The sequence below is a fragment of the Lepus europaeus genome, chromosome 3, assembly GCF_033115175.1.
Source record: "Lepus europaeus isolate LE1 chromosome 3, mLepTim1.pri, whole genome shotgun sequence".
NCBI classification, from domain to species: domain Eukaryota; kingdom Metazoa; phylum Chordata; class Mammalia; order Lagomorpha; family Leporidae; genus Lepus; species Lepus europaeus.
In genome coordinates this window covers 32260981-32286330 of record NC_084829.1, presented here as the reverse complement: position 1 = coordinate 32286330, position 25350 = coordinate 32260981, and the positions used below count along the sequence as shown (strand labels likewise).

The 25350-nt window shown below is 59.5% G+C and overlaps 1 protein-coding gene across 6 annotated transcripts in view; it reads left to right on the top strand.

Moving 5' to 3' along the window:
* The window catches only part of TNXB (tenascin XB), a 58992-nt gene that overhangs the window by 23828 nt on the left and 9814 nt on the right, over positions 1-25350 (top strand). For 5 of the 6 annotated variants that reach the window (XM_062185893.1, XM_062185896.1, XM_062185894.1 and 2 more), the window contains 19 exons: positions 307-612; positions 2713-3045; positions 3437-3787; positions 8362-8670; positions 9213-9524; positions 10678-10965; positions 11164-11472; positions 12084-12410; positions 12525-12830; positions 13219-13569; positions 13960-14310; positions 16053-16349; positions 16750-17100; positions 18636-18944; positions 19333-19683; positions 21935-22267; positions 23496-23819; positions 24196-24546; positions 24938-25288. In XM_062185893.1, the coding sequence (XP_062041877.1) occupies positions 307-612; positions 2713-3045; positions 3437-3787; positions 8362-8670; positions 9213-9524; positions 10678-10965; positions 11164-11472; positions 12084-12410; positions 12525-12830; positions 13219-13569; positions 13960-14310; positions 16053-16349; positions 16750-17100; positions 18636-18944; positions 19333-19683; positions 21935-22267; positions 23496-23819; positions 24196-24546; positions 24938-25288 (6210 nt within the window). The remainder of the gene's footprint in view (positions 1-306; positions 613-2712; positions 3046-3436; positions 3788-8361; positions 8671-9212; positions 9525-10677; positions 10966-11163; positions 11473-12083; positions 12411-12524; positions 12831-13218; positions 13570-13959; positions 14311-16052; positions 16350-16749; positions 17101-18635; positions 18945-19332; positions 19684-21934; positions 22268-23495; positions 23820-24195; positions 24547-24937; positions 25289-25350) is intronic. The other variant, XM_062185897.1, reaches the window with a different exon arrangement.

Sequence of the window (25350 nt, the reverse complement as noted above, 5' to 3'; positions counted from 1 at the left end):
CTCCCAGCAAGACGCCTGCCTCCAGCCCCCTGGCCCTGCTCCCACGCTAAGGGCAGCCAGCCTCTCCCACATGGTTGGGCCCCATCCATCCCATTCAGCCAGCCGCTCCCCAAGTCCCAGAAGGTGTGTCATACTCTGGCCAGACCAGACTCCACAGAGGTTAGCACTCACACTAGTCGAGCAGTGAACCACCCCTCACCGGGGCAGGGGGGGTAACTCTCCATCCAAGCCCCAGGCCCCAGGCCCAGGCCCAGGCCCCAGCCGCAGCTGCCCACCCAGCACCTGGCTGCATCCTCCTGTTTACAGCCCCAGAGAAGAAAGAGGAGCCCTCCCGACCCGTGTCCCCTGAGCAGCCCGTCCTAGGGGAGCTGACAGTGACTGGCGTGACCCCAGATGCCCTGCGCCTGTCCTGGACCGTGGCCCAGGGCCCCCTCGACTCCTTCGTGGTCCAGTACAAGGACGCGCAGGGGCAGCCCCGGGCAGTGCCCGTCGGAGGGGACGAGAATGAGGTCACCATCTCCAGCCTGGAGCCCGATCGGAAGTATAAGATGAATCTCTACGGACTTCATGGAAGGCAGCGTGTGGGGCCCGTGTCTGTGGTGGCCAAGACGGGTGAGTCAGTGCCGCCCCGGCCTCCCTCCCCTGCTCCTGCCCTGCTCTGAGCGGGCCGGCCCAGGCTCCACCTTCTCGGGCTCATTCAGACTCTGCCACAGCCTCGGCCTCTCTCTCCCTCTGCTCCCCTTCCCCCCACAGCCCGGGCCCTCGCCCAGCCTGCAGCTCCTGCTCTGGCTCGGCTCTACTTCTCCACCTCTGGAAGGGGGTCTTATCTATCCCCGCTCCAAATACTGGGACTCGTCCCTGCTCCGTCTGTCTTCCCACCCCCAGCCCCCTCCCTTCAGCACCGTGTTCTGGGCCCCACGGTTTTCACTGGGCTCCTTCACGGCCTGGTTCAGGCCATGGTCACCTCTGAGCTTCTGCCACCCGCTCCCCACACCTTATCAGCCACCGTCACTGTGCTCAGAGGTGGCAGATCCAAGGGACAAGGGCACCAGCTTGTTGTGCCATGAAGAGGGCTGCTCCCAGCCCCAGACCCCGGGCCTCCCAGCAGCATGGAGCAAAAATGGGGTTCCCTTTCAGCCCTGCCTCCCAGCTGGTTCTTCTCCCCGTCCGGTGCCCCTTCCATGGCCCCCACAGTCTTTGCCAAGAGGTAGTATGGCACAGTGCTTAGGGCCATGGACTCTGCAGCCTGGCTCCTACCACCCGCTTTGCAGCTTATGACCCTGTGCAAATTCCTTAACTCTGTGTGCCTCAGTTTCCCCTTCTGTCACAGGGGGATAATAATGGTAACCACGACACAGAAGTCGTTAAGAAGTCAATGAGCTCATATACGTATAACCCTTAGACTCAAGCTGAGCCCATCAAAGCTGCCATTTCAGAGTAACCTGCTCTGTCTCCCCCTGACACTCCCACTTCCGGGGAGCCTTTCTCTGCTTCCCAGCCCCCTACCGTCCCCATCCTTGCCTGGGTCACCATTCTTGCATGTCACCTCCTCAACCTCCTGTCCCTTAAGGGGTAGCCCGAGAACCACGGGGTGGATCACAGAGGGGCTGGCTCCGTGAAGGCCTAGCTGCAGAGAGCTGTGGCTTGGTGCCCGCAGGGCGGGGGCGGAATTGCAGCTGGCCAGGTCCCGCCCGCCCAGTGTTCACCCACTCTTGCCAGGAGCCCGGCTGTAGCACTTCATTCCTTAGGGTTGCAGGGGAGGGAGGGGCTGGACTGCTTGGGAGTCCTCAGCAAGAGCCCATTCCATGGTGTCGTCCTGGCGAGAGGACACCCGGGAGAGGGACCAAGGCGGGAAGAGGCCGCACTGCCCACCTTGCTTTCCGGTCAGCATCGGCCATAAACACAGCACAGAAGAAGCCTCTGAGGCCTCCTCTCTCCCCATCTCAGAAATGAAGGGTGACCCCCATCTCTACAGGCCCTACCAGTGCAGTCCTGCCAGCAGGCTGGGGCAGGCCCTGCGGGTCGTCAGCCCTCGTGCATCTGAGTGACCCAATGGCTTTTCCTAACAGCTGCTCAAGGCCCTAAGGCAGGGGTGGAGAACCTTTTTTTTTGCCAAGGGCCATTTGGATATTTATAGTGTCACTCGTGGGCCATACAAAGTTAGCAACTTAAAAACGGGCCTGCTGTAGAGTTGGAGAATTTCAAGTCCCACCTGTGGTTGCCTTGGCAGGGACAGACCAAGTGACTTTGAGTGGCCGCGTGTTCCCCCTGCCCCTGCTAAACCCACACTTGAAGAATTCATCAGCTGGATACACTTCACAATTTTTTAAAATTTTTATTGATTATTTTCATTCTATTTGAAAGCCAGAAAGATGCTGAGACAGAGACAGATAACGCTTCTGTCTGTTATTTCACTCCCCCCAGATGCCCGCAACAGCTGGGGCTGGGCCAAGCCAAAGCCAGGAGACTGCAACTCCATCCAGGTCTCCTATGTGGATGACAAGGGACCCAGGTGCTTGAGCCATTGCTGCTGCTTCCAAGCTGTGGAGTCAGCAGTGGAGTCAGGACACGAACCCAGGCCCTCTGATATAGGATGCGGGCATCCCAAGTGGCATTTTAATCCCTGACCCCTGGATGCACGTCACTGTCCTTCCCGACTGCCTCAGCCAAGCCAGTCACCCCTACAGCCTCTGTCCCCCTCTCTTCCCTCAGCCACGCAGGAGGTGGTGGACGAGACCCCCAGCCCCACAGAGCCCAGCACGGAGGCCCCAGAGCTCCCCGAGGAGCCCCTCCTGGGGGAGCTGACGGTGACAGCATCGTCCCCGGACTCGCTGGGCCTCTCCTGGACCGTCCCCCAGGGACACTTCGACTCCTTCAGCATCCAGTACAAGGACAGGGACGGGCGGCCGCAGGTGGTGCGAGTCGGGGGCGAGGAGAGCGAGGTGACCGTGTGGGGCCTGGAGCCGGGGCGCAAGTACAAGATGAACCTGTATGGCTTCCACGAGGGTCAGCGTGTGGGGCCCGTGTCTGCCATTGGGGTGACAGGTGAGTGGACACTGGGAGCCCTGGCGGGGGGGCCAGAGGAGGTTCGGCCTCTTGCTTTTTGCTGATGGCTGAGCAGGGAATGGTGCTAGGGACTGGGTGATGACCACGGCCCTGCTGTGGCTGCGGCCCTGGCCCCTTTGTGCCTTCCTGTGTGGTTCAGCTCTGCCCCCTCCTGGGCAGGGAGGGGCTGTGCTGCCCCAGATTCCCCACAACTGACCTTGGACTTGGGCGTGTCTGTTAGCTGTCAGCCAGCTGGACCCCAGCCCCAAAGACGGGCTGCTCAGAAGTGACCTCAGGACCCCAGTCGTGGCCATAGATCCCCCTCCTTGTCCCCAAGACTCCAGGACATGTCCCAGGAGCCCTGCCTCACCTCCCTGTCTCCCCTTCTCAGCTGCAGAGGAAGAGACCCCCGCCCCCACAGAGGAGGACGAGACCCCCAGCCCCACAGAGCCCAGCACGGAGGCCCCAGAGCCCCCCGAGGAGCCCCTCCTGGGGGAGCTGACGGTGACAGCTTCGTCCCCGGACTCGCTGGGCCTCTCCTGGACCGTCCCCCAGGGCCACTTCAACTCCTTCAGCATCCAGTACAAGGACAGGGACGGGCGGCCGCAGGTGGTGCGAGTCGGGGGCGAGGAGAGCGAGGTGACCGTGTGGGGCCTGGAGCCGGGGCGCAAGTACAAGATGCACCTGTACGGGCTGCACGAGGGCCGGCGTGTGGGCCCCGTGTCCACCGTGGGCGTGACCGGTGAGTGAAGGGTAGGGGCCTGGGTTGCTGCCCTCCCACTGTTGGCCCCCAGCTTGTCCCAGTGTAGTCGTGCTTCCTACCTGCCTGGGGAGGACCTGCAAACAGCAGAGGGGCAGGGCCTGGGCTACAACCTGTTTTCTTTCTTTTTAAAGATTTTTATTTATTTGAGAGGTAGAGTTACAGACAGTGAGAGGGAGAGACAGAGAGAGGTCTTCCATCCACTGGTTCACTCTCCAGATGGCCACAACAGCCAGAGCTGGGCTGATCCAAATCCGGGAGCCAGGCGTTTCTTCCTGGTCTCCCACGCGGGTGCAGGGGCCCAAGCACTTGGGCCATCTTCTACTGCTTTCCCAGGCCATAGCAGAGAGCTGGATTGGAAGAGGGGCAGCTGGGACTAGAACCGGCACCCATATGGGATGCCAGCACTGCAGGTGGAGGATTAACCTACTGCGCCACAGCGCCGGCTCCCCAGCCTGTTTTCTTGACTGTAAAGCGGGGCCACACCTGCCTCACAGCATTCTCGGCAGGTTCGGTGGTCAGTGGATGTAAGCACTGAGCGTGGCCGGGGCACTGCAAGCACGCACTCAGAGCTGCTGCTGCCTATGATTGCTGAAATCGCCCTGCCTTCGTTCCGCTTTGTCCCCAGGGCGGGCTCAGCTTCTTGGCTGCTCAGACCATGCACGAGAGATTGGCCTCTTCCAGATGCAAACGCTCATCAAGCGATGAGCAAAGAACAACCTCTGCCTTCTCTCGGGCGGGTTACAGGCCACCCCCAGAGGACCCAGCCTGCACGTCCTTGACCCAGCCTGCACGTCCTCGCCACAGCCTCACAGCCCCAGGGGCTGAGTGGGCGGCAGTGCCTCTGGGAGCCCCGCCGACCTGCAGGGCCAGGTCACAGTGATGGACAATGACTCTTTATCCCTTTGCTCGCTGAAACAAAGACCCATCTTTTTCAAAAACAACTTCCACTACAGGGGAACAGGTTAAAAACTTGGTGGTGGAGAAACGGGTTTCCAGAGCGTGGCTTCCGTACTTTCACAAAGCTCAACCTTGTTTCCAGAACGTTCCTCCCTCAATTTCTTGTCTTTGCCACACTCAGCACTGAGAGGAGGGGACAGGGAGAATCACCCTGAGCTGCCCTGCTCCGGGCCAGAGGCAGCAGGGAGGCTTGTGCCTGGCCCAGAGCGTGCTGCCACTGTCCCGCTCTCCCGGGCAGCCACACCGGGTGCTGGGAGGTCCCAGGGGTAAGGCTGGCTCAGCACTGGCTGCATGGTGCGGTCAAGGGAAACTTGAGTATTGGAGCCTGACAGGCAGAGCCCATTCCTGGCTTCCCCAGTCCTTAGCTGGGCCAGCTTGAGAAACTCAGCTCCTGGAACCTCTGCGCCCTCACCAGCAAGGCGGAGGGAATGCTGTGCACCTGCCCTGAGGGTCTGAGGTCAAGCTGTCATGTTCTCCACTCACTCCACTTTTGTTCAGACCCTCTGGGGAGAAAGCCTTATGTCTGCATTCTAATGCTAGAGGTTTTGAAATATACCCAAATTCAAAATATGTATACTTCAGAAAGTTTGTGGAAAATGGAATGATAAGTTAAGCTTATTTGGGATCAAAAAGTTTTTTTTAAAATCCATATGTAGTTTTTTCATAATACTCACTTTCCATGAACTTGTTGAATACCCCTTGCATTTTTTAGATTTATATATTTTTAAGTTTTTTTAATTTATTTTAAAGATGCATTTACTTATTTGAAAGAGTTACAGCAAGAGAGAGGCAGAGAGAGAAAGGGACTCAAACTGGGGCCCAAATGGGATGATGGCACCACAGGCGGCAGCTTAACCCACTATAGCACAGCACTGGCCCCTTATTTTTTTATTTGAAAGGCAGAGTTATAGAGATGGGGGCCTGGGAGAGAGAGAGAGAGAGAGATCTTCATACACTGGTTCTCTCTCCCCCAAATGGCCACAACGACCAAGCTGGGCCAGAGTGAAGCCAGGAGCCAGGAGCTCCATCCAGGTCTCTCAGGTGGGTGCAGGGGCCCGAGCACTTGGGCCATCTTCTGCTGCTTCCCAGGCCATTATCAGGGGGCTAGGCCAGAAGTAGCGCAGCTAGGACTCAACCCAGTACTTATATGAGATGCTGGTGTTGCAGGTGGTGGCATATCCTGCTTATACCATAATGCTGGCCCCTATATAGGTTTTTAAACGATTTTTATTTTGCTTTATTTGAAAGGCAGAGACTGACAGAGAGAGAAAGAGAGAAAGAGAGAGAGATCTTCCATCTGCTGGTTCACTCATTCACTCCCTAAATGACCACAACAGCCAGGGCTGGGCCAGGCTGAAGCCAGGAGCCAGGAACTCCATCCAGGTCTCCCACATGGGTGGCAAGGACCCAAGTACTTGAGCCAGCACCTGCTGCCTCCCAGGGTGTGCACCAGCAGAAAGCTGGGTGGGAAGCAGAGCAGCCAGCTCAAAGCAAGCACTCCCATAGGAGACGTGGGTCCCCCAAGTGCAAAGCAAGCTGGGGCACCAAACCCTGCACTTCATACGTCTCGTGTTGTACATGCCTTGGATAAAATGGTAATGGCTCTTTAAGAAAGGAATGAGCACTGATGTTCATTATCGGGGCGAGAAGGTGAAGCAGCTGGAGCCTGCTGGCAGGCTGAGCTGTGTGTGCCTGGCACACGGTACACGCTGTGCCGGTGCCAAGCACGGAAATGCGTAGGTGCTGGTTAGAAACACTTCTGAATGGGAAAGACCAGCCCAGAGGCAGCGCGGGGACTGTCATCGCCTCGCCTCTTCCCATTCGTACCACCGATAATCAGGCTTCCTGGGGAGGGATGGTGCCTCTCCCTGGTGGGAAGAAGTACAGAACGGGCAAAAGCGAGCAGAGTGGAGGCTGCAGGAAGGAATAAGGTCAGCGGGCAAATGGCATGAAAGTCACGCCTGCCCGGCACCTGTACGCAGAGGGGTTCCGTGCTGGGTGCTCACTCTGGTCCTCCCTCCCCTTGCACTGCCTCCGCCCCTCACCTCCCACCCAGACTCTTCACTGTCTGCCTGAGGCTTGCTCGCCAGCCCACAGTAAGCTTAGTCTTGCTGTCCCGTGGGAGTGGTAGAAACAAGCTCTTGGGAGCCCTCCGGCCCTCACCCCTCTGCTGTTTCACCCCTGGGGCCCCCTTCCAGGTCCGTCACTAAGGAGAGCCACCTTTCTCAGCTGGCTCTGAGGCAGAGGGGCTGGGCCGGTCTTGAGCGCAGCCTCTCCAAGCGGAGCCTGCAGACGACTCATTTATTTAGATACACATTTGTCAGGCGCGCGCTGTATACTGGGCACTGGGACTTGGCAGTAAGCGAGACAGAACCTGCCTGGGGGGCTCCCGTTCTAGCAGCAGGTTGCACGGTGACAAGCACAGCCCAGGGGAAAGGCTTGAACAAGCAGGCGAGAGGACGGCTACGTGGGTCTCTGGGGAACGGTGTCCCAGGCAGCAGCAGCAGAAGTACATGCAGAACCTGGAAGGCCTGGGGGGCCTCAGTGTCTGCCCCAGCAGGGAGTGCAGCGTGGTGTGGGGTGGCAGGCGGGGAGCGCGGGCAGCAGGGGACGGACGACACGAGAGCAACAGCGGGGACCTCGGGGGCCACAGCAGAGGCTTGGTTTGACAGTGAGTGAGATGGAAGCCATTGAAGGGATAAGCTGTAGGTTGATGGCAGGGTCCCTCTGGCTGTAGACTGAGAGGGAAGGAGGAGCCCTGGGAGATGCTGTGATAACAGTGCCTGGCTGTGCCCTACTCCGGAGGTGGTGGCAAGAGGACTCCCCACGGTGTCAGATGTGGGGTGTAAGAGAGGACACAGGGTGACCCGAGCAGCTGGAAGAGTGAGGAGGTTATTTTACTGGAGTGGGAGCTGGAGAGAGGTCAGGGGAGGCTCAGGACCTCAGTGTGGAGCTTACTGAGTCTGAGATGCTCATTCAGATCCAGGGAAGCTGCTGAGCAGTCTGGGGATCAGGGGAAGGGTCTGGACAGGCCCGAGAAGTTGACCTACAGATGGAATTTCAGCCACTTCCCAGGGGATGGTTCACACCCCTCCCCCTCCAGCAAGAACCACCTCAGACCCCTGGCCTGGACTTGGTGAAGGAGTAGCCAGACATCTGGGTGTAGCTGATCAGTGTGGGTTTGTATCAGAACCACCTCGTGGTTCCTTTTTTTTTTTTTTTAAAGATTTATTTATTTATTTGAAAGTCAGAATTACATAGAGAGACAGAGAGAGAGAGAGAGAGAGGTCTTCCATCCGATGATTCACTCCCCAGTTGGCTGCAATGGCCAGAGCTGCGCCAATCCGAAGCCAGGAGCCGGAAGCTTCCTCTAGGTTTCCCACGTGGGTGCAGGGGCCCAAGGACTTGGGCCATCTACTGCTGCTTCCCCAGGCCATAGCAGAGAGTTGGATCGGAAGTGGAGCTGCCAGGTTTCAAACCGGCACCCATATGAGATGCCGGCGCTTCAGGCCAGGTCATTAACCCACTGCGCCACAGCACCGGCCCCAAGATGGGGTCCTTTTCTAACAGAACCCTTCCTACTGTCTTTGTCCCAGCCCCACAGGAAGAAGAGGAGACCCCTCCAGCCACAGAGCCCCCCCTGGAGCCACGCCTGGGGGAGCTGACCGTGACGGCCGTGACCTCCAACTCCGTGGGCCTCTCGTGGATGGTCCCTGAGGGCCACTTTGACTCGTTCATGGTCCAGTATGAGGACAGGGATGGGCAGCCCCAGGTGGTACCTGTGGCTGCAGACCAGCTCAAGGTCACGGTCCCCAACCTGGAGCCAGCAAGCACATACAAGATGGACTTCTACGGGGTGCATGGCGGGCAGCATGTGGGCCCTCTCTCTGTGGTGGCCATGACAGGTGAGTGAGGGGATTGAGGTGCTCCCCAACCCTGGTTACCCCTGACCCTCCCTCCCTCTGCTCGCAGCTCCCTCCCCCTCTTTGTGGGTTCTCTGTGCCTGTTATGCCGCAGCCTCTGGCGAAACCTCTGGCCCCTCTCAGAGCAGTATTTTGAAGTCTGTAAAATAAATGGGTAAGATTATAACAGAAGCCCATTTTATTGACATATGAGTACTGTTATCTAAGTACTTCCTAAAAGACTGAATTTATCATGGGTACCAGAGCTCATGTCCCAGCTCATTGAACACCAGGCCATGGGGACTCATTTCACAACCCGCCACTTCTGAAAGCAGTGATGAGTGTGACGGGCTGCTGACAATTCTGCCATAACCCCGAGGTGGGTGCAGGCACCCATGATTTCCACCGCTGTGGGAAATGCTACCTTGCAATGATGTCATGAAGATAGAGTGGTGGCTGCTCCCGGTGCCATGAGGCTGGTGAGGGCCCCGGGGTCCCCCCCCCCCAGACAGCTCAGCCTCCTTCTTTGTCTTCCTGGAACCCAGATCCCCTCCCCTCAGCCCCAGCCACCACTGAGGCCACAGAGCCCCCCGTGGAGCCACGTCTTGGGGAGCTGACGGTGACAGATGCCACCCTGGACTCTGTGGGCCTCTCATGGACAGTCCCCGAGGGCGAGTTTGACTCCTTCGTGGTCCAGTACAAGGACAGGGATGGACAGCCCCAGGCGGTGCCGGTGGCCTCAGACCAGCGGGCGGTCACTGTCCCCGGCCTGGAGCCCTCCCGCAAGTACAAGTTCCTGCTGTTTGGGATCCGGGATGGGAAACGACGCAGCTCAGTCTCCACGGAGGCAAGGACAGGTAAGAGGGGCCCCCGGGGCCGCCACCCGCAGGTCTCAGCTTCCCCCACACCCCCGGTCCTTGGCTGATGAGGACCGGACGAGGACCGGACGAGGACGGGGAGACGGGGCTAGTTCCTAATTTTGGCTTCTGTGGACTGGGGTCGAGAAGCCGGGAGCCCCTCCTGCCTCCCTGGCCCTGGTGGGCCCATCACCTCCTGGGAGTTTCGCCGACTCTTCTCTGACTCCCACGCAGTTCTTGCCTTCCTGGCGCAGGCCCCTCAGGTCCCATAATTGCCTCCCCCAGGGGCTCACCTTCCTCCCCTCCTCTCCTCTCCTCTCCTCTCCTCTCCTCTCCTCTCCTCTCCTCTCCTCTCCTCTCCTCTCCTCCCCTCCCCTCCCCTCCCCTCCCCTCCCCTCCCCTTTGCTTCCCCTCCCCTCTTCTTCTCTCCTCTTCCCTCCTCTCCTCTCCTCCTGGAGCCTCAGAAACTGGGGACCAGAGGACCCCAATCCGGCCATGCTCCTTTCCTGGGGTTCAGCCCAGCACCCGCTCCCCCCTACCCCGGCTCCCTGCCCCTGGGGACCCCCTGTTGCCAGAAAACTCTCGCAGTAACATGCCGTCAGCGTCTTGGCTGCCCTGGAAGACGGCAGGCCAGCTCCTTCCCAGGCCCCGGGGCAGCTCCTTGGGCACACACCAGATCCTTTCTCCGTCTGAGCTCCCCCCACATCACTCTATTTCCCACACCCCCAATGTGGGCACAACTCCTCCACCAGGCCCTGTGCAGGTCTCAGCTGCTATGGGGTCCGGCCAGGGCAGAATGAGAAAGAGAAGCAAAGCGCACCCTCTCTGCTGCCTGCCCCATCAGACCCCATAACCCCCTCGGGCTTCCCCAGGGGCCAGGCCTGGGATAAGGGCATCCTGCCCCCTGGAAACAGAGGGATAAGATGGCAGGGAAGTGAGGGAGTGACCCGGGACAGAGACCTCTCCCCACACTGTTGCAGTGTGGAGCTGCGGCAGCCAGCTGGAGAGGGTGGTGGAGAATGGGGGGCGGGAGATGGAAACACTTCGGGCGAGCCCCGACCGTCTGAGCTCCTCTGGTTTTTCCATCCCCAGTGGGAGGCTGTCAGGGAGTCATTTAGGAAAAATAAACACAAAAGCCCTTTCTCTCTGTCAGCCGCCCGGGGTGACGCCAGCCCAGGGGCCCCACCCCGCCTTGGGGAGCTGTGGGTGACCGATCCCACCCCAGACTCACTGCGCCTCTCCTGGACGGTCCCCGAGGGCCGCTTCGACTCTTTCGTGGTCCAGTTCAAGGACAAGGACGGGCCCCGGGTGGTGCCTGTGGAGGGCCACTTGCACTCCGTCACTGTGAGCCCTCTGGACGCCGGCCGCAAGTACAGGTTCCTCCTCTACGGCCTTGTGGGCAAGAAGCGCCATGGCCCCCTCTCCGCTGATGGCACCACAGGTGAGGGCAGCCCCTCGCAGCAGGAGGCCCAGGGCAGCAGGTGCCCCTGGTGACCCCAGCCACTCTGGCTGAGACCCAGTTCCCCGCGTGCTTGCACAAGCCCAGCTGGCCTCAGCCGCGCAAGCCCTTCCTGTCCTTCGGGGTCTCCCCGCCTTCCAGAAACAGCTCAGCCGTTTCCCCTCCGTGTCCCCATCTCAGAGACCCTGCGCGCTGCGGAGGATACCAGAACGAAGCGCCCACCAAAACCGCGTCTGGGGGAGGAGCTGCAGGTGACCGGCGTGGGCCCGGACTCCGTGGGCCTCTTGTGGACAGTGCCTGAGGGCCAGTTTGACTCCTTCGTGGTCCAGTACAAGGACGGGGCTGGACAGCCGCAGGTGGTGCCCGTGGAGGGCAGCCTCAGGGAGGTCAGCATCTCGGGCCTGGAGCCAGCCCACAGGTACAAGCTGCTACTCTACGGGCTGAGCGACAGCAGGCGTGTGGGGCCCATCTCTGCCATCGCCGTGACCGGTGAGCGGGGCGGCAGCCCAGAGACCCCGTGCCTCCCTCCCCGCTGGCTCTCCCGACCTGACTGAGCCCCGAGGTCTTGCAGCTTTCTCATCTCCATGACTTCTGGGGGGATCAACTTTATTGGGGCATAGTTTACATACGGTAGGAGGCCCTCTTAAAGAGAATAATTCCAGCCTTTTGGCAAATGCGTAGGTCAAAAACCATTGCTCAGCTGATATAAACCTCCCCCAGCCCAGCCTCTGGCAGCCGCTGATCTGCTTGCTTATAGGTTTGATTGCCTGATTTCGTTTAACAGAATCATACGATAGCTGGGTCTTCTAAAAGTCCCTGGAAATGAATATTATGAAAAAGCTATGCACGGATCTCAGAATTTCTTGCACCAGAATACACTTATCTTTCCATCCCATTTCTATGCACTTTTGAAGTCCCCTTGTCTGAAAGTCTCTTGTGTTTGGCCCCTTGTGCTTGGCATCATGCTTTCGAAATCCATCCACATGCAGCAAAAGTAGGTCCTTTAATTGCTGACCCCTGGCCCTCACCTCTTGCCCTCCCCCTGAGGATCCCAGGGCGGCCACAGACCCGTCACTCATCTCCCGTGTCTCTCTGACCAGCTCCCAGGGATGAAGCTGAAGCAGAAGCTGAAGCTGAAGCCGAGGCCCCGGCACCTCCAACGTCTGAGCCCCGCCTTGGGGAACTGAAAGTGGAGGAGGCCACGCAACACAGCCTGCGTCTCTCCTGGGTGGTGACCCAGGGGGAGTTAGACTCCTTCGAGGTCCGGTACACAGATGAACATGGGCGACTCCAAGTGGCCACCCTAGGGGGTGACCGAAGCGACATCACGCTGTCTGGCCTGGAATCTGACCACCGATACCTGGTGACCCTGTATGGTTTCCGGGACGGGCAGCGTGTGGGTCCTGCCCACACCGAGGCCCTGACGGGTGAGTGCGAGGAATGCCTCTGCTTCCTTCTGGGCGGCGGGGAGGATGAAGAGGGGAGCAAGGTCCCCGTGAACCTCAGGCCCCTCTCAAATCTTTCTCCACGTCTCCGTCCAGCCGCACCCGAGGAGGAGGATCAGCCTTCAGAACCTCCCCCCACCAAGCCGCGCCTGGGGCAGCTGGCCGTGACAGACGCCACCCCTGACTCCCTGAGCCTGTCCTGGACGGTCCCCGAGGGCCACTTTGACCACTTCCTGGTGCAGTACAAGAACGGGGACGGGCAGCCCAAGGCGGTGCGGGTGCCGGGGCACGAGGACGCCGTCACCATCTCGGGCCTGGAGCCGGACCACAAGTACAAGATGAACCTGTATGGCTTCCACGGGGGCCAGCGTGTGGGGCCTGTGTCTGCCATCGGGGTGACGGGTAAGTGGACGCTGGGAGCCCCGGAGGGACCTTGGGGAGTTTCTGCCTCTTGCTGCTTGCTGACGGCTGAGCGGGGAATGGTGCTGGGGCCTGGGTGGTGACCATGGCCCTGCTGTGGCTGCGGCCCTGGCCCCTTTGTGCCTTCCTGTGGGATCAGCTTTGACCCCCCCTGGATGGGAGGGGCTGTGCTGCCCCAGATTCCCCACAACTGACCTTGGACTTGGGCGTGTCTGTTAGCTGTCAGCCAAACTGGACCCCAGCCCCAAGGACGGGCTGCTCAGAAGTGACCTCAGGACCCCAGTTGTGGCCATAGATCCCCCTCCTTGTCCCCAAGACTCCAGGACATGTCCCAGGAGCCCTGCCTCACCTCCCTGTCTCCCCTTCTCAGCTGCAGAGGAAGAGACCCCCGCCCCCACAGAGGTGGACGAGACCCCCAGCCCCACAGAGCCCAGCACGGAGGCCCCAGAGCCCCCCGAGGAGCCCCTCCTGGGGGAGCTGATAGTGACAGCATCGTCCCCGGACTCGCTGGGCCTCTCCTGGACCGTCCCCCAGGGACACTTCGACTCCTTCAGCATCCAGTACAAGGACAGGGACGGGCGGCCGCAGGTGGTGCGAGTCGGAGGCGAGGAGAGCGAGGTGACCGTGTGGGGCCTGGAGCCGGGGCGCAAGTACAAGATGAACCTGTATGGCTTCCACGAGGGTCAGCGTGTGGGGCCCGTGTCTGCCATTGGGGTGACGGGTGAGTGGACACTGGGAGCCCTGGCGGGGGGGCCAGAGGAGGTTCGGCCTCTTGCTTTTTGCTGATGGCTGAGCAGGGAACGGTGCTGGGGCCTGGGTGATGACCACGGCCTTGTTGTGGCTGCGGCCCTGGCCCCTTTGTGCCTTCCTGTGTGGTTCAGCTCTGCCCCCTCCTGGATGGGAGGGGCTGTGCTGCCCCAGATTCCCCACAACTGACCTTGGACTTGGGCGTGTCTGTTAGCTGTCAGCTGAGCTGGACCCCAGCCCCAAGGATGGGCTGCTCAGAAGTGACCTCAGACCCCAGTCGTGGCCATAGATCCCCCTCCTTGTCCCCAAGACTCCAGGACATGTCCCAGGAGCCCTGCCTCACCTCCCTGTCTCCCCTTCTCAGCTGCAGAGGAAGAGACCCCCGCCCCCACAGAGGTGGACGAGACCCCCAGCCCCACAGAGCCCAGCACGGAGGCCCCAGAGCCCCCCGAGGAGCCCCTCCTGGGGGAGCTGACGGTGACAGCATCGTCCCCGGACTCGCTGGGCCTCTCCTGGACCGTCCCCCAGGGACACTTCGACTCCTTCAACATCCAGTACAAGGACAGGGACGGGCGGCCGCAGGTGGTGCGAGTCGGGGGCGAGGAGAGCGAGGTGACCGTGTGGGGCCTGGAGCCGGGGCGCAAGTACAAGATGAACCTATACGGGCTGCACGAGGGCCGGCGCGTGGGCCCCGTGTCCACCGTGGGCGTGACCGGTGAGTGAGTACTAAGGGCCTTTTGGGTTGGACCTCAGGAAAGTGGAGCCTCCAATGCCTATTTTCCTGGATACCCCAAATCCCAAAGCTGCAAACCTTAAGCCACCCCTGCCCATAACTTCAGGACAAGTGTTCTGGGGGCAAAAGGAGCAAATCCCAGAGGAGTCTGTCTCAGAGCCACGTGGGACATGGCCTGGGCCCACAGCCTCTGAATTCACCATTCACTCACTGGTTGTCCTGGGAACAACCTCTTCTCACGGGATTGGAACAAACTCTATGAAATAGTAGTTAATTAGCACATCTTTATTCAATAACATTTCAACCACACATGGAAAGAGAAGGGATCACATGAAGACTGCCGCCTTCAACACCTGCTCCTGGGCATCGGGCTCCATTCTAGAATGTTAGTTTATGATCAGACTTACTGAGCTGGCATTTTTAAAAATTATTTATTTATTTATTTGAAAGGCAGAGATGGGGGGGTCTTCTATCTGCCAATTCACTCCTCAGTTGGCCGTAACAGTCGGAGCTGCGCTGAACCAAAGCCAGGAGCCAGGAGCTTCTTCCAGGTCTCCCACGCAGGTGCAGGGGCCCAAAGACTTGGGCCATCTTCCATTGCTTTCCCAGGCCATAGCGGAGAGTTGGATCAGAAGTGGAGCAGCCGGGTCTCGAACCAGCACCCATATGGGATGCTGGTACTGCATCGGTGGCTTTATCCACTATGCCACAGTGCTGGCCCCAAGCTGGCATTTCTATGGCATGCAATTCACCTGTTAAGTACGCAACTTATTGACTTAAGTATACTTACCTAGTAGTGCAAATATCATCCCAATCTATCTTCAGAGCCTTTTACCACCCCAAAAAGCCCATTGGTGCACCACAAATCCGCCTTCTGCACCCATGCAGGCATACACACCTGTGTTTGCTGTGTGGCTTCTCTCACCAAGCACAATCTCTGAGGCTTCTCTGTGCTGCACAATGTGCAGTACTTCATAGTTTTGCACTTTTCAAAATGCGTTCATTTTCATTTTATTTGAAAGGCAGAGAGACAGCTCTTCCATCTGCTGGTTCACTCCACAAATGCCTGCAATGGCCGAGGCTGGGCCAGGCCAAGACCAGCTGCCTAGAACTGCATCCAGGTCTCCATGTAGCTGCAGGGACCCAAGGACTTGGGCCATCACCTGCTGCCTCCCAGGGTGCATCTCTGCAGGAAGCTGGGTCAGAAGCCGAGCAGCTGGAGCTCACACCAGGGGCTCTGGTATGAGATGCAGTTGTCCCAGGCAGCGGCTTAACTGCTATGCCAAATGTCTGCACCTTCTTGGCTTTGCATTGCCCAGTTGTATTCTACTTAATGGATGCTACTGTACTTCCATATTTATATGTTTTTTTGACATGCATAGTTAGACAGTGAGAGAGAGAGAGAGAGAAAAGTCTTCCTTCCACTGGTTCATCCCCCAAATGTCCGCTCCGGCTGGCGCACTGTGCCAATCCAAAGCCAGGAGCCAGGTGCTTCCTCCTGGTCTCCCACACCGGTGCAGGGCCCTAGCACTTGGGCCATCCTCCACTGCCTTCCCGGGCCACAGCAGAGAGCTGGACTGGAAGAGGAGCAGCTGGGACAGAATCTGGTGCCCCAGCCGGGACTAGAACCCAGGGTGCCGGCGCCGCAGGCGGAGGATTAGCCTAGTGAGCTATGGCACCAGCTCCTTGCAGCAACAGGAAGGATTCTGTTGTGTCTCTTCCAGCCTCTGAGGAGGAGCCTCCCGCTGTCCCCCTCCCAAAACCACGTCTCGGAGAGATGACAGTGACAGACGCCACCCCCGACTCCCTGAGCCTGTCCTGGACGGTCCCCGAGGGCCACTTTGACCACTTCCTGGTGCAGTACAAGAACGGGGACGGGCAGCCCAAGGCGGTGCGGGTGCCAGGGCACGAGGACGCCGTCACCATCTCGGGCCTGGAGCCGGACCACAAGTACAAGATGAACCTGTATGGCTTCCACGGGGGCCAGCGTGTGGGGCCCGTGTCTGCCGTCGGGGTGACAGGTGAGTGGATGCTGGGAGTGGACAGGGGGTAGTGTGGAGGAGGTTCAGCCTCTCGCTGTTTGCCAACAGCTCAGCTATTGGCTGAGCAGGGAACGGTGCTGGGGCCTGGGTGGTGACCATGGCCCTGCTGTGGCTGCGGCCCTGGCCCCTTTGCGCTTTCCTGTGTGGTTCAGCTCTGCCCCCTCCTGGATGGGAGGGGCTGTGGGGAGCACTACTGGGCTGGTGAGCTAGAGCGGGAGTGTGTCTGTTAGCTGTCAGCTGAGCTGGACTCCAACCCAAGGACGGGCTGCTCAGAAGTGACCTCAGACCCCAGTCGTGGCCATGGCTCCCCCTCCTTGTCCCCAAGACTCCAGGACATGTCCCAGGAGCCCTGCCTCACCTCCCTGTCTCCCCTTCTCAGCTGCAGAGGAAGAGACCCCCGCCCCCACAGAGGTGGACGAGACCCCCAGCCCCACAGAGCCCAGCACGGAGGCCCCAGAGCCCCCCGAGGAGCCCCTCCTGGGGGAGCTGACGGTGACAGCATTGTCCCTGGACTCGCTGGGCCTCTCCTGGACCGTCCCCCAGGGACACTTCGACTCCTTCAACATCCAGTACAAGGACAGGGACGGGCGGCCGCAGGTGGTGCGGGTGCCGGGGCATGAGGACGCCGTCACCATCTCGGGCCTGGAGCCGGGGTGCAAGTACAGGATGAACTTGTACGGCTTCTACGGGGGCCAGCGCGTGGGGCCCATGTCTGCTGTTGGTTTAACAGGTGAGTGTGCGTGGGCACTGGGCTCTGCCCCAGCTGGGGTCACCTTCCTTTCCTTGTCAGTATTCAGATGTCTTCATCTGCTTTCGCTGAGACCGAGCCTCCGAGCTCCTGAAAATGCTGCTGTCCAGTATTCACTCTACGCTTTGGTGTCTCCCCAGCCCGCTTACCCCTTACACCTGGGCTCTGGGGTCCCTGATGAGGCAGAGCACCAGGGGAACAACACAGACCCAGTACCCATGGGGATGATCAAAGCCTCAGCCACTCAAGCTGTGTGACCTGCAGCGAGTCACTTACCCTCTCTGGGCCTCCCCACACCTGTCTTAAAGACAGTTGCCTAAGTGTGCCTGGTCTCACACACAGCCTCCCTGTCTGAGGAAGGTAGGTAGTTTGTGAAAAGTGTATGTATTCCCCAAACACCCAAATTGATACCTTTATTTAAAAAAAAGATTTATTTATTTATTTATTTATTTGAAAGACAGAGTTACAGAGAGAGGTAGAGACAGAGAGAGAGGTCTTCCATCCACTGGTTCACTCCCTAATTGGCCGCAATGGCTGGAGCTTCACTGATCTGAAGCCTGGAGCCAGGAGCTTCTTCCAGGTCTCCCATGCAGGTGCATGGGCCCAAGGACTTGGGCCATCCCCCACTGCTATCCCAGGCTATAGCAGAGAGCTGGATCGGAAGTGGAGCAGCTGGGACTTGAACCAGAGCCCATGTGAGATGCTGGCACCACAGGTGGAGGCTTAACCTGCCATGCCACAGTGCTGGCCCCAATACATCTATGTTAAAATAATGCCAAATCCCGTTACTTTGGACTGTTCATTTAATAGTTAACCTTGGGCCTATGCACCACCTGACAAGGTGTTTTCCTTTGACTGATGACTCAGGATCCAGCTTTGTGATGCTTTTGGTGAGTTTTTGTAGCTGCCACGCCCTAGAGGCCTAAGGCTTAGTCCCAGACAGAAACGTGGGCATTCTACAATTCACCCATCCAAGCAAAATAAAAGCCTCTGAGGAGCACAAAGACCAAGGAATCAATGACAACAAAGCGCATGATTTCACAAAGGTCAAAAGAGCTGGCAACACTAGCGGTGAGCAGAGCTGCAAGAACAGCTGACGGTCCAGACCCCCGATTGCAAGGATGTCTGCGTCAGTCTCAGCACACATTGCCCTCACCTGTGAAATCTGAACTGGTTTCTAAAAATGCCCGGGGAAGTGCTCTAAAGCAGAAAGGTATTCAGGGAAGGCACTGGTGGAGTGGATTCCCGTCCCCAGTGACTTGCCTCCCGGTGGACCTTACCGACAGGTGGGTGGGGTTGCAGGCAAGTCCCTAAATAAATTCACCTAGCAGCTGCTGAGGGCTCAGTGCCCGTGCACACCAGGCCTCATGCAGTCCCACCTCCCGTCCAGTGACACTCAGCCCTGGGCCACTGGCACCCAGGCTGCCATGCACTGGTGTGTCTAAAGAGAATCCAGAATCCCGTGGCTGGAAGGAAGCTGACAGGCACACCCACCTGTTCTCTGTCTCCTGATACAGCCGCAGCCACAACAGAACCTCCCACCACCACCCCCGAGCCCCCCACCAAGCCGCGCCTGGGGCAGCTGGCCGTGACAGACGCCACCCCTGACTCCCTGAGCCTGTCCTGGACGGTCCCCGAGGGCCACTTTGACCACTTCCTGGTGCAGTACAAGAACGGGGACGGGCAGCCCAAGGCGGTGCGGGTGCCGGGGCACGAGGACGCCGTCACCATCTCGGGCCTGGAGCCGGACCACAAGTACAAGATGAACCTGTATGGCTTCCACGAGGGTCAGCGTGTGGGGCCTGTGTCTACCGTCGGGGTGACGGGTGAGTGGATGCTGGGAGCCCCGGGGGCACCTTGGGGAGTTTCTGCCTCTTGCTGCTTGCTGACGGCTGAGCGGGAAACGGTGCTGGGGCCTGGGCGGTGACCATGGCCCTGCTGTGGCTGCGGCCCTGGCCCCTTTGTGCCTTCCTGTGGGATTCAGCTTTGACCCCCCTGGATGGGAGGGGCTGTGCTGCCCCAGATTCCCCACAACTGACCTTGGACTTGGGCGTGTCTGTTAGCTGTGAGCCAAACTGGACCCCAGCCCCAAAGACAGGCTGCTCAGAAGTGACCTCAGGACCCCAGTCGTGGCCATAGATCCCCCTCCTTGTCCCCAAGACTCTAGGACATGTCCCAGGAGCCCTGCCTCACCTCCCTGTCTCCCCTTCTCAGCTGCAGAGGAAGAGACCCCCACCCCCACAGAGGTGGACGAGACCCCCAGCCCCACAGAGCCCAGCACGGAGGCCCCAGAGCCCCCCGAGGAGCCCCTCCTGGGGGAGCTGACGGTGACAGCATCGTCCCCAGACTCGCTGGGCCTCTCCTGGACCGTCCCCCAGGGACACTTCGACTCCTTCAGCATCCAGTACAAGGACAGGGACGGGCGGCCGCAGGTGGTGCGAGTCGGAGGCGAGGAGAGCGAGGTGACCGTGTGGGGCCTGGAGCCGGGGCGCAAGTACAAGATGCACCTGTACGGGCTGCACGAGGGCCGGCGCGTGGGCCCCGTGTCCACCGTGGGCGTGACCGGTGAGTAGGGCTCCAGGCCTTCTGGGGAGGCTGCCTTTCCCCCTGTGTGCCTGGTTGACAGCTGTTCTCTTTCACCAGCTCCTGTAGGTCTGGGCCTTGGCTGCTATCCCCTGCCCCTCCTCCATGGCCTCCCACCACGGCCCAGGCCTAGTGGTTTGTCCTTTGCCTTCCCGCAGCCTCACTGTGTGCTCTGCTGTTGTCTCCTTCTGATGGTCAGCTCCTAGCCACCTCCGAGGTGAAATATCCAGGCACAGGCCAAGCCTGCCCTACAAGAATTTTCCTTTCCTTCCATCTTAATCACATAAGTCTTTGTTATAGCCACATACACACACGCACACAGAAGAAACAACCCTACACCAAACCACATTGTGATGACTAAATAATTTAGGCAACATTTATAAAATGAGCTATTATGCCACCATTGAAGTATTTTAACTTCAGACAATGACTTTGCAATGTTACATTGAAAAAATAACAGAGCCCAAAATTTTCATAAGGGTGCTAATTACAACCATTTGACAATAACAGGCATGACAAGCAGACTGGGAAGAAACACACCCCACGGGTACGTCCTTTACTAAACAGAATAGAATGTTCCAGTACAGTGATTTTTTTCCCCCTCTTTTATTCTGCTCTGCTTCGTCCATATTGTCTTAAGTGGCAAGGGTTTCTTTGATAATTAGGAAAAAATATAATGTCTTCTGTTTCTTACTCTCCACCTGTTTTCTCCCTTATCACACTTGCAGCTTAACTTCACCTCCAAATACGAGAAAGTCAAAATGTCTGGTCCACACGAAAGGGGGGAGAAATCACGAGATGAATTCAGTTCCAGCGCTGCAGCTGGGCTGCCTTTCCCAAGTCCTCCCAGGCGGGTCTCGTGCCTGGCTGAGTATTTCTCACGAGTTTCTGCAGGCCAAGGAGAATCTGCCCCTGTGAGAGTTGGGTTGGCCTCGCACCCACACTCCCTGCCCCAGCAGAGACCGCTCCCACACCTGCTCCCTGACTTCACTTCTGTTGGTGGGTCCAGCAGACCCCTGTGTTTTGGGGAACAGAGAGAATAGGAGACTGGCTGGAAGAGTTCACAGCCTGGGGTGAGCTGTTGCTTCGCAGCCATTGCCAGGTTGGCTTTTCGGACCCCCGGCGGGCAGAATGCCTGGAAGGGGCCGTGACCCTTGCCCTTCCTGCTCCACTGCCCACCCCTTGCACACTCGATTATTAATTTCTTCAAAATTGATTTGAGAGACAGAAAAGGGGACAGACAGGCAAACAGAGAGCACACCCATCTACAGGCTCACTCCCCCAGAGGCCTGCGATGGCCAGAGGTGACAGCCAGGAACTCGATCCAGGTCTCCCATGTGGGTGGACGGGGCCCAGTCCCTGGAGCTCTGGCGCCCGCATCCCGGGCTCAGCACCAGCAGGAAGCTGGAGTCCAAAGCCCGAGGCAGGCACTGAGCTGAGACTCTGCAGTGGGAAGCAGGCACCTTAGCTGGCATCTTAACCACTAAGCCAAACTCCATGCTTATTAACTTTTATAGGCCACAGCTTCCTGTTTAAGTCCACATTTCTCTAGTGAGAAGAATAGAGCAACATTATGGAAAGTTTGAAAAATAGAAAAAAAAAAATTCCTCACCCCACCCTGTGACCTAATAAACACCCCTCACCGCAGTAGGCGTAGCATGTTCACTTTGAACATCTACCTGCAGCTCCTGCTCTGGTCTCCAGGCCTTCGTGTAATTCTTGGCGCCCACTCTCGTAGGACGGTTGCGCTGTGATCGTTCACCTTGTGGCTACACAAGCTGATTCATCGTCTTCCTGGTCATTTGATGGTTGGTGGCGAAAACGCTGTGGCAAGATGCCTCGCCTTCCACGGGTCGTTTGGGTTCCTGACACATTTAGCTGTCAGGAATAATCCCTTAATGAGTTCTTCCATGCTATAACTTTTTCCTGCTCTTAATAATGTTCTTAGGATAGGTGCCCAGAAGTGGGATTACTGGATCAGAGGAAATGAGCACACTATTGGGCTCCGACATGTATGTCCCTGTTGCCTGCTGAGGTTTGCAGGAGTGCAGTGCCTCCAGGGGGACGGGACAGGGGCTGCCAGCCCTCTCTCGTCTGTGCGTGACCCGGGGTTACTGCTAACGGCCACTCGAGCCCCTAAGCCCACACGGGAGGAGGACACTTGCTGGATGCACGTCACTGTCTCCCTGCCAACCTCATCAGCCAAGCTGGTGTCCCCCGTCTCTTCTCTCAGCCATGCAGGAGGTGGTGGACGAGACCCCCAGCCCCACAGAGCCCAGCACGGAGGCCCCAGAGCCCCCCGAGGAGCCCCTCCTGGGGGAGCTGACGGTGACAGCATCGTCCCCGGACTCGCTGGGCCTCTCCTGGACCGTCCCCCAGGGCCACTTCGACTCCTTCAGCATCCAGTACAAGGACAGGGACGGGCGGCCGCAGGTGGTGCGAGTCGGGGGCGAGGAGAGCGAGGTGACCGTGTGGGGCCTGGAGCCGGGGCGCAAGTACAAGATGCACCTGTACGGGCTGCACGAGGGCCGGCGCGTGGGCCCCGTGTCCACCGTGGGCGTGACCGGTGAGTGGCTGTGGCGTGGGTTAGGGATGGCGTAGACAGGGAAGTCAGGCCTTGGCAAGTTGTTCCTTCTCCGTCAACATCGTGAAAAGAGAAGTGCTCTCAGCAGCGGTGCTGGCTTGGCAAAGCCGATGCCTGCGGATCTTGTTGAAAGGGAGGCTCGCATCCAGCAGGTTTGGGCCAGAGCCCAGCACTCTGCTTTTCCAACAAGGGCCACGTGATGTGGCTGCTGCTGGTTCATGCAGCAACATTTGAGTGAGTGGTGAAGCTGCAGGGAGAGGAACCCCCCTATCAGGTGTCGCCCCAGTGCTGTCCATGGGGAGGTCTCCGGAGTGGGGTTGTAGCCGTAATTGGTAAAGACTCAGATTACTGGATGGATCATTTTTGGTTATTTCTGTGGTTTGGAAAATGTTCAAGTCTGCCTACACAACCCAACATGGCTACAGGCAGGCTGGGTCTGTCTCCATCCATCACGGTGACAGGTGGCCATGACCAAAGTTTCTGTTCCATGAAATTGCCTAAGCTCACCGGGACACACCAAGACCCCGCTGTGCTGTGCCAGGCCATCTCCAGCTGCCAGGGCTTTGCAGAGAGGACTGGGCAGGTTCCTCCATCTCAGGGCTGCTGTCCCATTCCCCGGGCAGAAGCTGGGAGAGCAATGCCCACAAGTTCACATACTGATGCATATACCAGCATGGGCCAGGCAGAAACCGAGCAAGTACAGAGAGTGGTGGAGGATGAGCGGTCTGGGGACCAGGCCAGGGTGGGGGAGGGATGTCCTAGCCAGGCTGCCCAAGGCAGGGCCCCTGATGGGGTCTCCAGTGTGAGCAGAGGCCCCATCAGAGGTGCTTGCACAGAGCTCAGCCCTGCCCTGGGAGCTGTGGGGAGAGCAGGAGGGAGGGAGCCTGCAGGGAGAGGCCACGGGGCTGCAGGGCTGGGAGGGAGGCCCAGGACTGGGAAAGAGAGTGGGACCCACTCTGAGTGGGGCGGCTGGGGAGGGGGCAGGTGCAGACACTGCCTGCCTTGGGGACTGAGGCAGGAGCTGGAAGCCGGGAGCCCTCACGTGGGTGCTGGATATGGCCAGCGCAGGGCAGTCAGGATGAGGGCCCAGGAGGGTGACAGGGAAGGGGCGGAGGGAGGTGTGTGGGAGTGTGGGGCTGTGGCATTCTGCCCGGCTCGCTGTCCCATGATGCACCAGTCTGCTGAGAGCCTGACTTGTCTCCATGTCCAGCTCCAGAGGCTGAAGCTGTGACCGTTCAGGCTCCTCCCACCACCACCCCCGAGCCTCCCACCAAGCCGCGCCTGGGGCAGCTGGCCGTGACAGACGCCACCCCTGACTCCCTGAGCCTGTCCTGGACGGTCCCCGAGGGCCACTTTGACCACTTCCTGGTGCAGTACAAGAACGGGGACGGGCAGCCCAAGGCGGTGCGGGTGCCGGGGCACGAGGACGCCGTCACCATCTCGGGCCTGGAGCCGGACCACAAGTACAAGATGAACCTGTATGGCTTCCACGGGGGCCAGCGTGTGGGGCCCGTGTCTGCCGTCGGGGTGACGGGTGAGTGGACGCTGGGAGCCCTAGGTGGGCCACAGGGAGGCTTGACCTTTTGCTATTTGCTGATGGCTGAGCTGAGGCCTGGATGATGACCACGGCCCTGCTGTGGCTGCGGCCCTGGCCCCTTTGTGCCTTCCTGTGTGGTTCAGCTCTGCCCCCTCCTGGGCAGGGAGGGGCTGTGCTGCCCCAGATTCCCCACAACTGACCATGGACTTGGGCGTGTCTGTTAGCTGTCAGCCAGCTGGACCCCAGCCCCAAAGACAGGCTGCTCAGAAGTGACCTCAGACCCCAGTCGTGGCCATGGCTCCCCCTCCTTGTCCCCAAGACTCCAGGACATGTCCCAGGAGCCCTGCCTCACCTCCCTGTCTCCCCTTCTCAGCTGCAGAGGAAGAGACCCCCGCCCCCACAGAGGTGGACGAGACCCCCAGCCCCACAGAGCCCAGCACGGAGGCCCCAGAGCCCCCCGAGGAGCCCCTCCTGGGGGAGCTGACGGTGACAGCATCGTCCCCGGACTCGCTGGGCCTCTCCTGGACCGTCCCCCAGGGCCACTTCGACTCCTTCAGCATCCAGTACAAGGACAGGGACGGGCGGCCGCAGGTGGTGCGAGTCGGAGGCGAGGAGAGCGAGGTGACCGTGTGGGGCCTGGAGCCGGGGCGCAAGTACAAGATGAACCTGTATGGCTTCCACGAGGGTCAGCGTGTGGGGCCCGTGTCTGCCATTGGGGTGACAGGTGAGTGGACACTGGGAGCCCTGGCGGGGGGGCCAGAGGAGGTTCAGCCTCTTGCTTTTTGCTGATGGCTGAGCAGGGAATGGTGCTAGGGACTGGGTGATGACCACGGCCCTGCTGTGGCTGCGGCCCTGGCCCCTTTGTGCCTTCCTGTGTGGTTCAGCTCTGCCCCCTCCTGGGCAGGGAGGGGCTGTGCTGCCCCAGATTCCCCACAACTGACCTTGGACTTGGGCGTGTCTGTTAGCTGTCAGCTGAGCTGGACCCCAGCCCCAAGGACGGGCTGCTCAGAAGTGACCTCAGACCCCAGTCGTGGCCATGGCTCCCCCTCCTTGTCCCCAAGACTCCAGGACATGTCCCAGGAGCCCTGCCTCACCTCCCTGTCTCCCCTTCTCAGCTGCAGAGGAAGAGACCCCCGCCCCCACAGAGGTGGACGAGACCCCCAGCCCCACAGAGCCCAGCACAGAGGCCCCAGAGCCCCCCGAGGAGCCCCTCCTGGGGGAGCTGACGGTGACAGCTTCGTCCCCGGACTCGCTGGGCCTCTCCTGGACCGTCCCCCAGGGCCACTTCGACTCCTTCAGCATCCAGTACAAGGACAGGGACGGGCGGCCGCAGGTGGTGCGAGTCGGAGGCGAGGAGAGCGAGGTGACTGTGTGGGGCCTGGAGCCGGGGCGCAAGTACAAGATGCACCTGTATGGGCTGCACGAGGGCCGGCGCGTGGGCCCCGTGTCCACCGTGGGCGTGACCGGTGAGTTCTGTGAGGGTAGAGCAGGGTGGGGAAGACAGCCCTCGACGATTCGGGTTCCTCTA